Source organism: Maniola hyperantus, chromosome 11 (genome assembly GCF_902806685.2).
Source record: "Maniola hyperantus chromosome 11, iAphHyp1.2, whole genome shotgun sequence".
Lineage (NCBI taxonomy): Eukaryota > Metazoa > Arthropoda > Insecta > Lepidoptera > Nymphalidae > Maniola > Maniola hyperantus.
The window spans coordinates 14,482,993-14,495,027 of NC_048546.1; the positions used below are offsets into that span (position 1 = coordinate 14,482,993).

At 39.1% G+C, this 12,035-nt stretch overlaps 2 protein-coding genes across 2 annotated transcripts; both read left to right on the forward strand.

Moving 5' to 3' along the window:
• Positions 1 to 1,845: 1,845 nt before the first annotated feature.
• LOC117986315 (tubulin alpha chain-like) lies at positions 1,846 to 4,500 on the forward strand. The gene is made up of 5 exons (XM_034973145.2): positions 1,846 to 1,900; positions 2,016 to 2,226; positions 2,722 to 3,194; positions 3,402 to 3,758; positions 4,234 to 4,500. Exons 1-5 carry the CDS (start codon positions 1,892 to 1,894, stop codon positions 4,489 to 4,491), a joined length of 1,308 nt encoding a protein of 435 aa, XP_034829036.1. The 5' UTR covers positions 1,846 to 1,891; the 3' UTR covers positions 4,492 to 4,500.
• A 138-nt stretch (positions 4,501 to 4,638) lies between these two features.
• LOC117986316 (heme A synthase COX15) lies at positions 4,639 to 10,792 on the forward strand. Its single transcript, XM_034973146.2, has 8 exons — positions 4,639 to 4,819; positions 5,541 to 5,709; positions 6,283 to 6,415; positions 7,810 to 7,942; positions 8,457 to 8,643; positions 9,542 to 9,803; positions 9,902 to 10,170; positions 10,318 to 10,792. The coding sequence occupies exons 2-8, from the start codon at positions 5,554 to 5,556 to the stop codon at positions 10,456 to 10,458; spliced, it is 1,281 nt and encodes a 426-aa protein (XP_034829037.1). The 5' UTR covers positions 4,639 to 4,819; positions 5,541 to 5,553; the 3' UTR covers positions 10,459 to 10,792.
• The last annotated feature ends 1,243 nt before the right edge of the window (positions 10,793 to 12,035 follow it).

Here is a 12,035-nt window from a genome sequence, read left to right on the forward strand (position 1 = left end):
AAATAAATTACGGTGCGACAAGGCTCTCTTGGCGCGTGGCGAAATCGGAACTAACGGTGCCGTCAAGTGTCCCCTTTGTTCTTGTTTGAATATTCTAAGCCTTTGTTCTCCAATAGCGCCCCCCTGTCAATGTCAATCAAGTGGCAAGAGAGCCTTGTCGCACTGTAGTCTGGTATCTCTACGACTTCCCATAAAGCAAATTAAGAAGAAGAAGAAGATCTCTACGACTCAAAAAGTTTTATTTACTACTAGGTGCTACTAGCCACAGGACACTATTACTCCTATGCTACTAGCTGAAGCCCGCGACTTCATCCGCGTGGAATTAGGTTTTTAAAAACACTGAGGGAATTCTTTGATTTTCCGGGATAAAAAGTAGCCTATTTCACTCTCTAGGTCTATATCTATACATATACCCATAGACTATATGTATAGTCTATAGTATACCCATGCAAAAAATCACGTCAATCCGTTGCACGTTGCGACTTGATTGGAGGACAAACCAACAAACAAACACACTTTCGCATTTATAATAAGGGTACTATAGCAACCTTGTATAGTAACCTTGACATCCATGTTTGTGCCACATTTTTGTTTACGCAGTGTTACTGCATCCGTGATCCATCCATTCAAGTGTACTGCTGGGATATTCACTTATAAATTCATGCTAAATTCAACATAACCTAATACCTATAGAGAATGCAGTACAAAAATCATGTGTAAAGAAAAAAAGAAAAATTTAGTTTTAAATAATAAATTACGGGTTTTGTTTTATTACCTCAACTTTTAGTACTGAAAGTACTTCTTTCAATGTATAAAATAATAAATAATGCGGCCGAACTAAGAATAAGACTAAATTTCTGCCATATTGCGACGTGTACCTAAGCGGGATTATAATTTTTGATTCGTATTTTATTTGAAGTCACTACCTATAAAAATAATATATGAATCAAACCTGCACATGTGTTATACCTGTTATACGTATAGCTATATAGTTGACCTTAAAAAACTAGTATCCAAGGCCGGAAAAAATTAAAAATAAATTACATACAATAGTTACTGTAATTAGAAACAGATGGCGCCACTACGAAAGATTACCGCTGACGACTCTATACCAGTATATATAATGTACTCTGTGGTTCCAGTTCCATCTGTTTTTGAAAATCACTTTAAATCTAGAATTCAGCAGTGTTTTCTGATCATAGTTAACTTTTCTTATTAATTTCTTATTAAACTCTCAATGTTCATTGGCTGAAATTATTTCATATTAACCATTTAACCAATTACAGTACAAAACAATCCCAATATGAAAAGTCATTGAAAAGTGAATACCTACGAAAACAAACGTGAACCATAGACAATTATAATGTCAATGTCAGTCAGAAATATACCCGTCAGTGCTGTCAGTTTTAATTTTCAATGTGGGTAACTTTAGTTAGATTCGCGTACTTGTTAAATATATACCTACTCAGTTCTTCTTCTTCTTCCTTACCTTATCCGATGCTACGTGAGTTTGGCACAACAAGTCTTCTTCTTTAAATAATTAACTATTTAAAGAAGAAGAAGTAAAGAAGAAATTTAAATATACTCAGTTATAGATTTATTTGTAGAGATCATGAAGAATTCGTCAACCAACTTGATTTAAGTATTAAAAAATTATAAAATAAATAAAACCATTACCATTTATGTCAAAACTTCCCCTTCATTCCCCCTTCATCAGTCATCAGTCATGTTATTAACACATTTTACAAAATAAAACTATTAAAATCATGATTTAAAAATAGTTAGATTGAAATCAGCAAAATTCACAATAGTTATGTAGTTCACGACGAACGAGTAAACCAATGTATCTATATTAAATTCTAGTCAATTTTAGCTTAAATTCTAGTAAGAAATGGGTAAAGTAAGTTTCATTAATTTACCGATTAAATAACTAGGTACCGTTAGGTACCTACTTTTAAAATAATCAGTCGTACACAAAAACTAAGATAAAATAACATTGTTTTTACATTTTATAGAAAGAAGTAATCCAAATCCACATAGGTCAAGCTGGAGTCCAAGTGGCAAATGCATGCTGGGAATTATACTGTATTGAACATGGCATAGGACCTGACGGAATATTAGCATTCAGTGACGATGACAGCAGCTGCGAACCCTTCTTTAGTCACACTGGAGCTGGAAAAATGGTTCCTAGAGTGGTTATGGTTGATTTAGAACCAACTCCAATAGGTAGGTACCTAGTTCTATAGTTATATTATATGTACTACTATTAGCTGATGCCCGCAACTTCGTCCGCGTGGAATTAGGTTTTCGAAAATCCCGTGGGAACTTTTTGATTTTCTGGGATAAAAAGTAGTCTATGTCACTCTCCAGGTCTTTATCTACCCATGCAAAAAATTACGTCAATCCGTTGCACTGTTGCGTAGTGATTGAAGGACAAACCAACAAACCAACAAACTAACAAACTAACAAAGCAACAAACCAATAAACCAACAAACCAACAAACAAACGCACTTTCGCATTTTTAATAAGGATAAATCCATGAGACATATAATTTATTATAGGCAAGTAACTAGTGAGCTCCAACCTAGACATCATCATTGCTCTGTTTCTCTGGCATGATTGTCGACAAGTGCAATGCAAGTCTATCTCTCAATATAAAAAAAAATCTGTAAAAACTAATTTAGGTAGGTATCTCAAAGTAGTTTGTTTCCTTTCCTACAGACGAGATAAGAACCGGCACATATAGAAATCTATTTCGTCCATCCTCCCTATTAACTGGTAAAGAAGATGCAGCTAGTAATTTTGCTCGTGGTTACTTCGATGTTGGTCGAGAAATAATTGATTTAGCCTTGAATCGTGTGAGATTAGCTGTAGAAGAATGCAGCAGCTTGCAAGGATTTATAATATTCCGAGCGTTTGGAGGCGGAACTGGATCAGGATTTACGGCCCTTTTGCTCGAAGGTCTGGCCAGGGATTATGGGAAGCTTTCAAAAATTGAGTTCGCGATATATCCAGCGCCAAAAATATCCCCAGTGATAGTTGAACCGTATAATGCAGTACTGACCACACATGCTTGTATGGAAACTGAAGATGTCTGCTTCATATTCGATAACGAAGCTTTATATGATATTTTAGCAAGACTTTTAGATGTACCGAGACCTACTTACACAAATTTGAACAGACTAATTGCTCAGGTGAAACGGGTTTTTTTTTAAATTATTATTTGAAACAAAATTACTATAGTCGACGCATTTTAAACTGAGTCGTCGAGTTATCTGTCTGTTTCGCTCGCACTTACCTACGACCTGTAAGTGCGAATGAAACAGACAGATAACTCGACGACTCAGTTCAAAATGCGTCGACTATAGCCATTAATATAACAAGTGCGTGTATTTTTTCAGGTAGTGTCTGGTATGACGGCATCATTAAGATTCGAAGGTTCTCTGAATGTTGAGCTTGTAGAGTTCAGAACAAATCTGATTCCATATCCTAGAATCCATTTTCCACTTGTGACTTTTGCCCCCTTTGTTCCCCCGTCCAAATCTCTTCATGAAGCCATGACCACGCATCAGTTGATGATGTCCTGTTTTGAACCTGCTAACCAAATGGTTAAATGCGATCCCAGCAAAGGAAATTATATGGCGTGTTGTTTGCTATTCAGAGGAGATGTTAATCCAAACGATATCAATTCAGCAATTAATCAAATTAAAAGTTTACGGTCCGTCCACTTCGTTTCTTGGTCTCCAACAGGATTTAAGGTGGGAATGGGAACTAACAGCTATGTCAAAGCAATTATTGTGGTTAATTTTACACGTGTTTTATCAAAATTGTCAATACGATCAGAAGACTTTTCAGGCATCCGATTTCCTCACGAGGTTTTCCTTCATCGTTAAAGCAAGTGATATATAATTGCTTAAAAAGCACATTTATATAGTTATCTCTAAAAAGTTAGAGGTGCGTGACTGTCTGACTGGGATAGAACCGCTGACCTACCGACTGTAAGGCCAACGTCTTTACCACTAGGCTATCACCGCGTATATTATACCTAAAGCACGTGACAAGTCGAGATGGCAATCGGGATATGAGGCGGGGGGGCGCCCCACACACCCACATGTCACCTGCGCTATCCCGCACCGGGTAAGCGCGGGAGCTGTGCGGGTGTGAGGGGCGTCCCCACTCCGATTGCCATATTTCTCAACCTGTCGGCGTCGCCTGCATTGATTTTACTTTCAGATTGGTGTAAATTATCAACCCCCTTCAACAGTTCCCGGTGGAGATTTAGCAGCATTACAAAGAGCAGTCGTAATGGTATCCAACTCTTCGGCCATTCGCATAGCGTGGGAACGTCTTTGCAAAAAATTTTCTTTAATGTATGCAAAACGAGCATTCGTACATCACTTCGTTGGGGAAGGACTTGAAGAAGGAGAATTCAAAAATGCTTTAAACAACATCAAAGCATTGTCCAACGATTACAGAGAAATGGAAACATAAAAATCGAATAAGCATGTAATTTTTGTGTCGAATTGTTTGGGCTTAACGATTTATGATCTAAGCCTATCTTTAAGTAAAAAAAAAATCTTTGTCTATTGTATATCATACGTCAAAATCAAAAACCTTCCGTCTCACTTGTCAGTTGTCTTTGAAGTTTGTCGATTGTCTCATTGTCTCACAGCTGTTTGATTTGTTTTGATTCGGCAACAAATAGGATTTTCCTGAAATTAAATTAAAGAAGATTATGGTATGGTACTGAGTTTATTTTATTTGAAACTACTTCACACGAAATATGTTATTATATATGTAAGCCGTAAGACCGCTGCAGGTGAGTTTCGTTATTTCGCAACATAACATAATGTTTACTTTTTGATTTATTGATTTAATTTTTTTGATAACTGATTATGGAACAACTTTATCGATATCGATTGTTGCCGGTCAATTAATGTACATTATCTGCACTTGCTATCTTCAAGAATTAATTATAATTAACATAATTAATGCAATAGGTAATCTTGGCGGTGTAGCATAAAAATAATTAAAAATCTGTTTCAGAATGTAAAGCCCTTTCATATGATACCCCACTTGGTATAATTATCTTTCTTTGAAAGTTGAAAATATTAATTATTTATTCGTGAGCACATTTTAATTTTTTTAAATCGTGTAACCACAACGGTTTTCGGATTTTTTCCTTAACTTGTGCTATAAGACCTATCTGCAAAATTTCATGATTCTAGGTTAACAGGAAGTACCCTAAAGGTTTTCTTGACAGACACGACAGACAGACAACGATGTGATCCTATAAGGGTCTCTTTCTTCCTTTTGAAGTATTGAACCTTAAAAATGCTTGTTTTGAGTTATTTATTTGTTAATGATGGAGGAGGGAGAGCGGGGACCCTGAGATACAGGTTTTGCAAACTTACTTCAGGGTCCCTGGCACAATTTTAAAAAGACCTTTTAAAACAAATAAATCATTTCATTTCATTTCAAATCATTTCATTTCATTTCATTTCATTTCATTTTGAGTTTATTTTTATTTTCTTTCAAAGTGACCCACCAACAATGTTGAGCATATTGCACCTAAGCCGCTGCACTCTGAAGTGTGCGCCGAGCAAGCTACTAGTGTCCAGCACCAGCTTGCATGGAAGGCTTGCCACCAGACAGCTCATCACACCTGCAAGATGTTACCAGAATCTTGGACTTGGGAGAGGGAATAAGGTTAGTTAAACTTTATCATAGGTTAAGGTTCATCAAGATCGCCGGCTCACTGCAGAGCACGGGTCTCCTCTCAAAGTGGGAAGGGTCTATCAAGCTGGCATATCATGGATTGCTGTGTGGATTGGTAGACTTCACACACCTTTTGAGAACATTATGGAGAACTCTCAGGCAAGTAAGTTTCCTTATGATGTTTACCTTCACCGTTAAAGCAAGTGATATTTAATTACTTAAAACACTCCGAAAAGTTAGAGGTGCGTGCTGAGGCTCCGACAGCGGGGATAGAAGGTAGATGTCCTAACCACTCGGCTATCACACCTTAGGTAGCTTTAGAATAGAATAATTTGTTCCATGCACATGCGAACTGTGGAATCAACTCCCTTCAGCAGTGTTCCCATTAGATTACAACATGGGGTTGTCCGGCAGACCAACAAATTCCTAAAAGGCTGGCAACAACTGCAAATGTTCATGGGCGGAGGTAATCACTTAACATCAGGCGACCCGCGTGCGCGTTTGCTCCCCATGCTTCGCAACCCGTTGAGCTATGTGTTTAACAAAAATTTCTCATTATTTCAGTTAAGCAACCTAATCAAGTCACACGGCATACTGGCACGGTTCTGCTCGTCGTCACCGCAGCCCAACACCCGCAAGGTGGTTGGGTACTGGCTGCTGGGCTGCAGCGGCATGGTGTTCGCGGCGGTGGTGCTAGGTATGGCCGTGGGGTATCTGCTGCTTGTGTACTGCGTCTACTATGTTGTCGACGTGGTGGTTAGAAGCACTAATGGCAGCAAGTAGCTCTGTTCCCTCACTCTGTACAGGTGTTAAGGTAGGGTTGTCAGGAGACTGCCTAGGTACACAGATTAGCGGGGCGCCTATGCGACTATGCATGATATTTAACTATGAATAGTCATAGGTACGGTACCAACTAGTCAAATCGACAAGTTTTTATCAAACATCAAAAAGTGCACAGTTCACGACTGGCAGGTGTCAAGTGGTACCTACATTTGCCGCTAGGTGGGCTATAAAACGACTATTTTTATTCAATTTCACGTTACCAGAGTGAACTAGAGTGAGGGTACTCTCTGTTGGATCCTGAATCGACGATATAAGTCGAATATTGGGCTACGGTGACATAAAATCAAAGAAAAATAGGACTACATTTACCACTGCGTCTAATGACGCCTGCCAGTGACATCGAAGCCTCGACGTTTTGTTGAAGTTCCCTAACTGTTGTAAACTGTGACATTACCCATAGCCTAATATTTGACATAATATCGTCGTTTCAGAGTCTATGGTATGGGTAGGTAGTTAGGTACTTGTATGAAATAAATGGCTATTTAGAAATAGTACAGTAGTCAACAAACACTTTAATATTTAAATTTAAATATTAGTAGTAAGAATGAATCTGTATTTAAATATAATAATTATATAATACTTTAAGTTACATAAGTAAATAAAGAAATTGTACTTATACTCAGATTGTTTTGATTGAAGAAAAATACATTTTTTACATACACCGTACTATCCACTTGAGTCAGATTTGAAAATAGCCTGCAGTACCTTTAGTATAGTACACCAACGTATTCGCACGCGGCATTCGCGCGCCTTATTTAGGCGCCATCTCCACGGACGAGAGAATCGCGATAGTCTCATCATGCCACCAAATTTGATACAACTGTTATAGAGCAATCACAGGGCGATGTGTGTGGGGTGTGCATAGTCCAGTCGTTTTATTACACTTCAAAGTGCGCTCAGCCTTAGAATAGAAATATTTTTATTCAAATACATTTTTATTCAAACGGATTTAATTTATTTTAGTTTTAATTTAATGTTGTTTTTTTTTAATTTAGATTTAAGTTTATTTAATAGAATTGTCTATAACAAAATATGTTTGTGGTGCAAATTATGAAATTTAAATTTTATCTCTAATAACACTTTTTTGTTGAAAATAGAAATATTTTGACAATTACATAGGTAGGTAGATAGTAGGTACCTACTTTAGTTCGCCAAAATGCATCTAACCTACCTTACAATTGGTGTACTAAAGGCGTAAGAAGCACGATTTTGTAGTTTCCAAGTAATCAAAAGGTTTACTTCACCCAGGTGGTGTGACGCGTCTGACGGAGTCGGGGCTGTCCATGGTGACGTGGAAGCTGCTGGGGGAGCAGCTGCCCAGGACAGAGGAGCAATGGCAGAGCGAGTTCCAGAAGTACCAGCAGTTTCCAGAGTACAAATAGTTAGTACCTATGTATCAGTGACGTGCAGCTCATAGAGGCATAAAAGCTTGCTTACCCAAGAAATGTTACCCTAGCTGAAATCCTCATTATCCTTTATGACTTGCCAGTAAGTAGGTAGCTACCTAACTACTGCTTACCCTGGCTTTCAGCCTGTGTACGCCACTGCTATCTATAGGCCCTTCATAATCCTGGCCCTCCAGTTGAACCTACTTTTAAGAAGTCTCACGATCTTGGCCCTCCAGAAAAACCTATAAGAAGTCTATAATCACTACCCATAATTATAAATGTGAAAGTGTGTTTATTGGTTTGTCCTTCAATCACCTCGCAACGGATTGACGTGATTTTTTGCATGGGCATAGTTAGAGACCTGGAGAGTGATATAGGCTACTTTTTATCCCGGAAAATCAAGCAGTTCCCACGGGATTTTTAGAAACCAAAATCCACGCGTACGAAGTCGCGGGCACCTATGTTCAACAGTTGATGTCCCTATATAGCTAGTTTGGCGTGTTCCAGCAAGAACACCAACATAACCCTGTCGGAGTTCAAGTGGATCTGGTGGATGGAGTACGCGCACCGCACGTGGGGGCGCGCGATCGGAGCCGCCGTGTTCGTGCCGGCCGCGTTCTTCTGGGCACGGGGCTTTCTGGATAAAGCCATGAAGATCAGGGTCGGAGTCTACTGCGCACTGGTCGCCGCGCAGGTTAGTCCATACCGACATACAGTAGTACCTACTCCTCCAAATAAATTTTGAGAAAAAAAAATCATACAAAATTTTACAGGAAATTTTTGTGGGGAAAATCTCGGCCGCCATCTTGTTTTTCCAATTTTTTCTACTTGTTTTATTAATTGTTTCCTAATTGCTTTTATGTTTTTGAGTTTTAACGAAATCGGATGGAAAACAAAAAAGTTACAAAGATCACGTCGGCCGCCATCTTGTTTTTCCGAAATGTCATAATTTTTCCCTACTTGTGTCCCGCACCGGAACATATCTTTCGTACATCATTATATAGTTTTCTGTCTCTTTCTAGGAGAACAATTATGTAAATGAGTGAGTGAGTGAGTGAGTGGTAATTGAGCTATATAGTGGCGTGCAAGTCATAGAGGCATGAAAGCACTGCATACCTAGTCGAAATAGCAATAGATACTTACTTTTCATTATGATTATGAGTAAATTGGTACCGAATTAATGCCTACCTTGCCTTCAAACCCTATGCACGCCACTGCTACCACTTGGTTGTTGCCTACGCGTTACGAAAGGCGCACGTAACGCGTGTGTGTGGTTCTTCTGTTTAAAATCCTAACGTCAAGCAACAAGGTCTGTATTTCATGTTAAATGGTCTGTGTTACATTCAGTTTTAGTCGGCGTTGCGCTTTTCTGTGCATTTTGCCGATGCGACTTATAAAATGTCTGAGACGATGAACGAACAACAAAGACACGTGCTATCTCGCTTATAACTCACGCGTACAAAACATGGCGCGTAGGCCATAGCGGACGGACCCGCGCTATGATTGGCTGAGATATTTTCGCGCCATTTTTCTGCGTAGGTACATCGGCGTAACTTCTAAGTGGTAGTAATGTAAGGTTATGTTTATTTCAGGGTTTAATGGGCTGGTACATGGTGAAATCCGGTCTGGAAGACAGATTCCAGGGTCCCTCAGACGTGCCCCGAGTATCCCAGTACCGTCTAGCGGCGCACCTCAGCCTGGCTTTCATCCTATACGCAGGGCTCTTGGCTGGAGCCCTGCGGGTGCTTCGCCCCTTCCCCGTACAGGCGACGTTTCAGAGGATCCGGGAGTTGCGCAGTGTGACTGCGCTTGCGCACACTGTGAAAGCTATGGCGTTTTTTACTGCTGTCTCCGGTATGTTGGTTTTTGGTTGGCACTTCTCAGACCAGGGTGCGTTTGGAACCCCACGAAGCATTGATGACTTTTAGAATGAACATCCAATTTGTCTGTAGGAGCCTTCGTAGCGGGTCTGGACGCAGGGCTGGTGTACAACTCGTTCCCCAAGATGGGCGACCGCTGGCTGCCAGACGACATCCTCGCGTTCTCCCCCGCACTGCGCAACTTCACCGAGAACCCCACCACGGTGCAGTTCGACCACAGAGTCCTGGGCACTAGTACCCTGGTGGCCGCCACTTGTCTGTGGCTGGTGGCGCGCGGGAAGCCACTGTCGCCGATGGCTAGGCGGGTGGCTAACGGCGTGGGGGCTATGGCTTGGCTCCAGGTCAGTATTAGAATTCTGTAAAAACCAAAAATTTCGCGCTCGCTTCGCTGGCGCTGATATTTCTCTGAACATTTACCACAATCATTACTACCTGCTTACTTTGTGCCTACATAACGAGCGGAATAAAGACTTCCTGGTAACTTTCAGGTGGGTCTTGGCATCCTCACACTACTGCACTACGTCCCGACTCCGCTCGCCGCGAGCCACCAGTCCGGCTCGTTAGTTCTCCTCACCTTCGCTATCTGGCTCACGCACGAGGTCAAACTGCTCAAATATATTCCTAAATAAACAGTGTTACTGAGCCCCTAGCTAACTTATCCAATTTAATATCTGCTAAAATTGTATGAAGATGTGTTTGCAATGTTTTTGTTTGGAATGACCCGTCTAGTTCGTAGTTGGGTTCTTGAATTTAACTTTGTGATCGTAAGTTCGTTTGTACAGAAGATAATAGTTAGACTGCATCTACAGGCTGTTTTAAACTAACTATTACTTAATTATTTTTGTTAAGTAACTTCACGCATTTTGTATTTTAAGCACATTGAAACATTAACCTAGTATTAAACCGATAAGAATGTAGTTTAATTGTAAGACAATAAATTGTTACAAAATTAAACCTCTTTTTAATTATTTTCTTCATACACTTATCGCCAAGAAAATGTTTAGTATAATGTAGGAAAAAGACAAAGATAAGCCTTTTGTATATTACGCACAAAGATAATACTACTAAAGTAAATCGTTTAGATCCATCACGCACAGTGGACTAGTCGGCCAGCAACTCAGTCGACGGTGACCGTTAGAATCTGTAATTTATATGGAAGTCGCCGTGTCTATGTGCACGCAGTCGTCGCAACTCAGTGCGCATACACTACACACGACAACTTCTGTATAAATTACAGATCCTACGGTCGCCGTCGACTGAGTTGCCAGGCGACCAGTCGAACGTGCGTAATGAGTAGGTAATGACTATGCCAAAACCCCAAAATGTTAAATGATGTAAACCGGTACCTACTCCAATCTTTCGTTATCGCAAACCGCCATTTTAATTTTGTCATTTTGCGTGTTTTGGCGTTGTGCCAAGTAAAGTTAAACGAAATAAATCATATTTCAAGAAGTGAAAGAAAACAAACCAATATAAAATTATTCACAAAGTGATTTTATTTGAAAATTTAAAATGCTATTATTGCTTACACACTCTACTATTGTTTATGTACAAAACGGAGACAATTTCTTGTCTATGGCATACAATGGTATTAATTCGGTTCTATATCATACTAAATTGACGGTGAATAAATATTGCTGCCCCTTTTCCTAACGAACATTATGATAAGGATAGCACTACTTTTAAGCCCAAATACTGAAGAGCTGAATGCGTGCTTAAAAAATTAAGTGTTGATTTTCGTTCTTTGCTGTATGAATGATATGTTAATTAAATTTTAAGGGTGCACTTAATAGTTAAGGGTTAAATTAAGAAGTATGTAGGGATTAAAATAATGCTGTTCTTTTTTATGAAAAGAACCAAACTAAATTGATAAAAATTAAAGTAGGTACACAGTGCTATATACTTTTACTTCCTACTATATACTTTTAGTTTTGTTAATTTAGTTTAGTTTATATGCATGACCGAATCAACACCACAATATTGTATAAAGACTTTCTTCACACTGAATGTAACAAATAGTTTAAATGTATAATTCTATAGAACGCAATATAAATATTAAAGTTTCGGTGTAACAGAAGTCTATCAAGTATTTTTGCGTAGGTACCAAAGTTGATCAAGAGATGCAATGCACATATTTCAAATTGGCAAACTGAATTCATAGTAGTGTGCACACAAAAAAAATATAAAAAATGATCAAATGATGGTT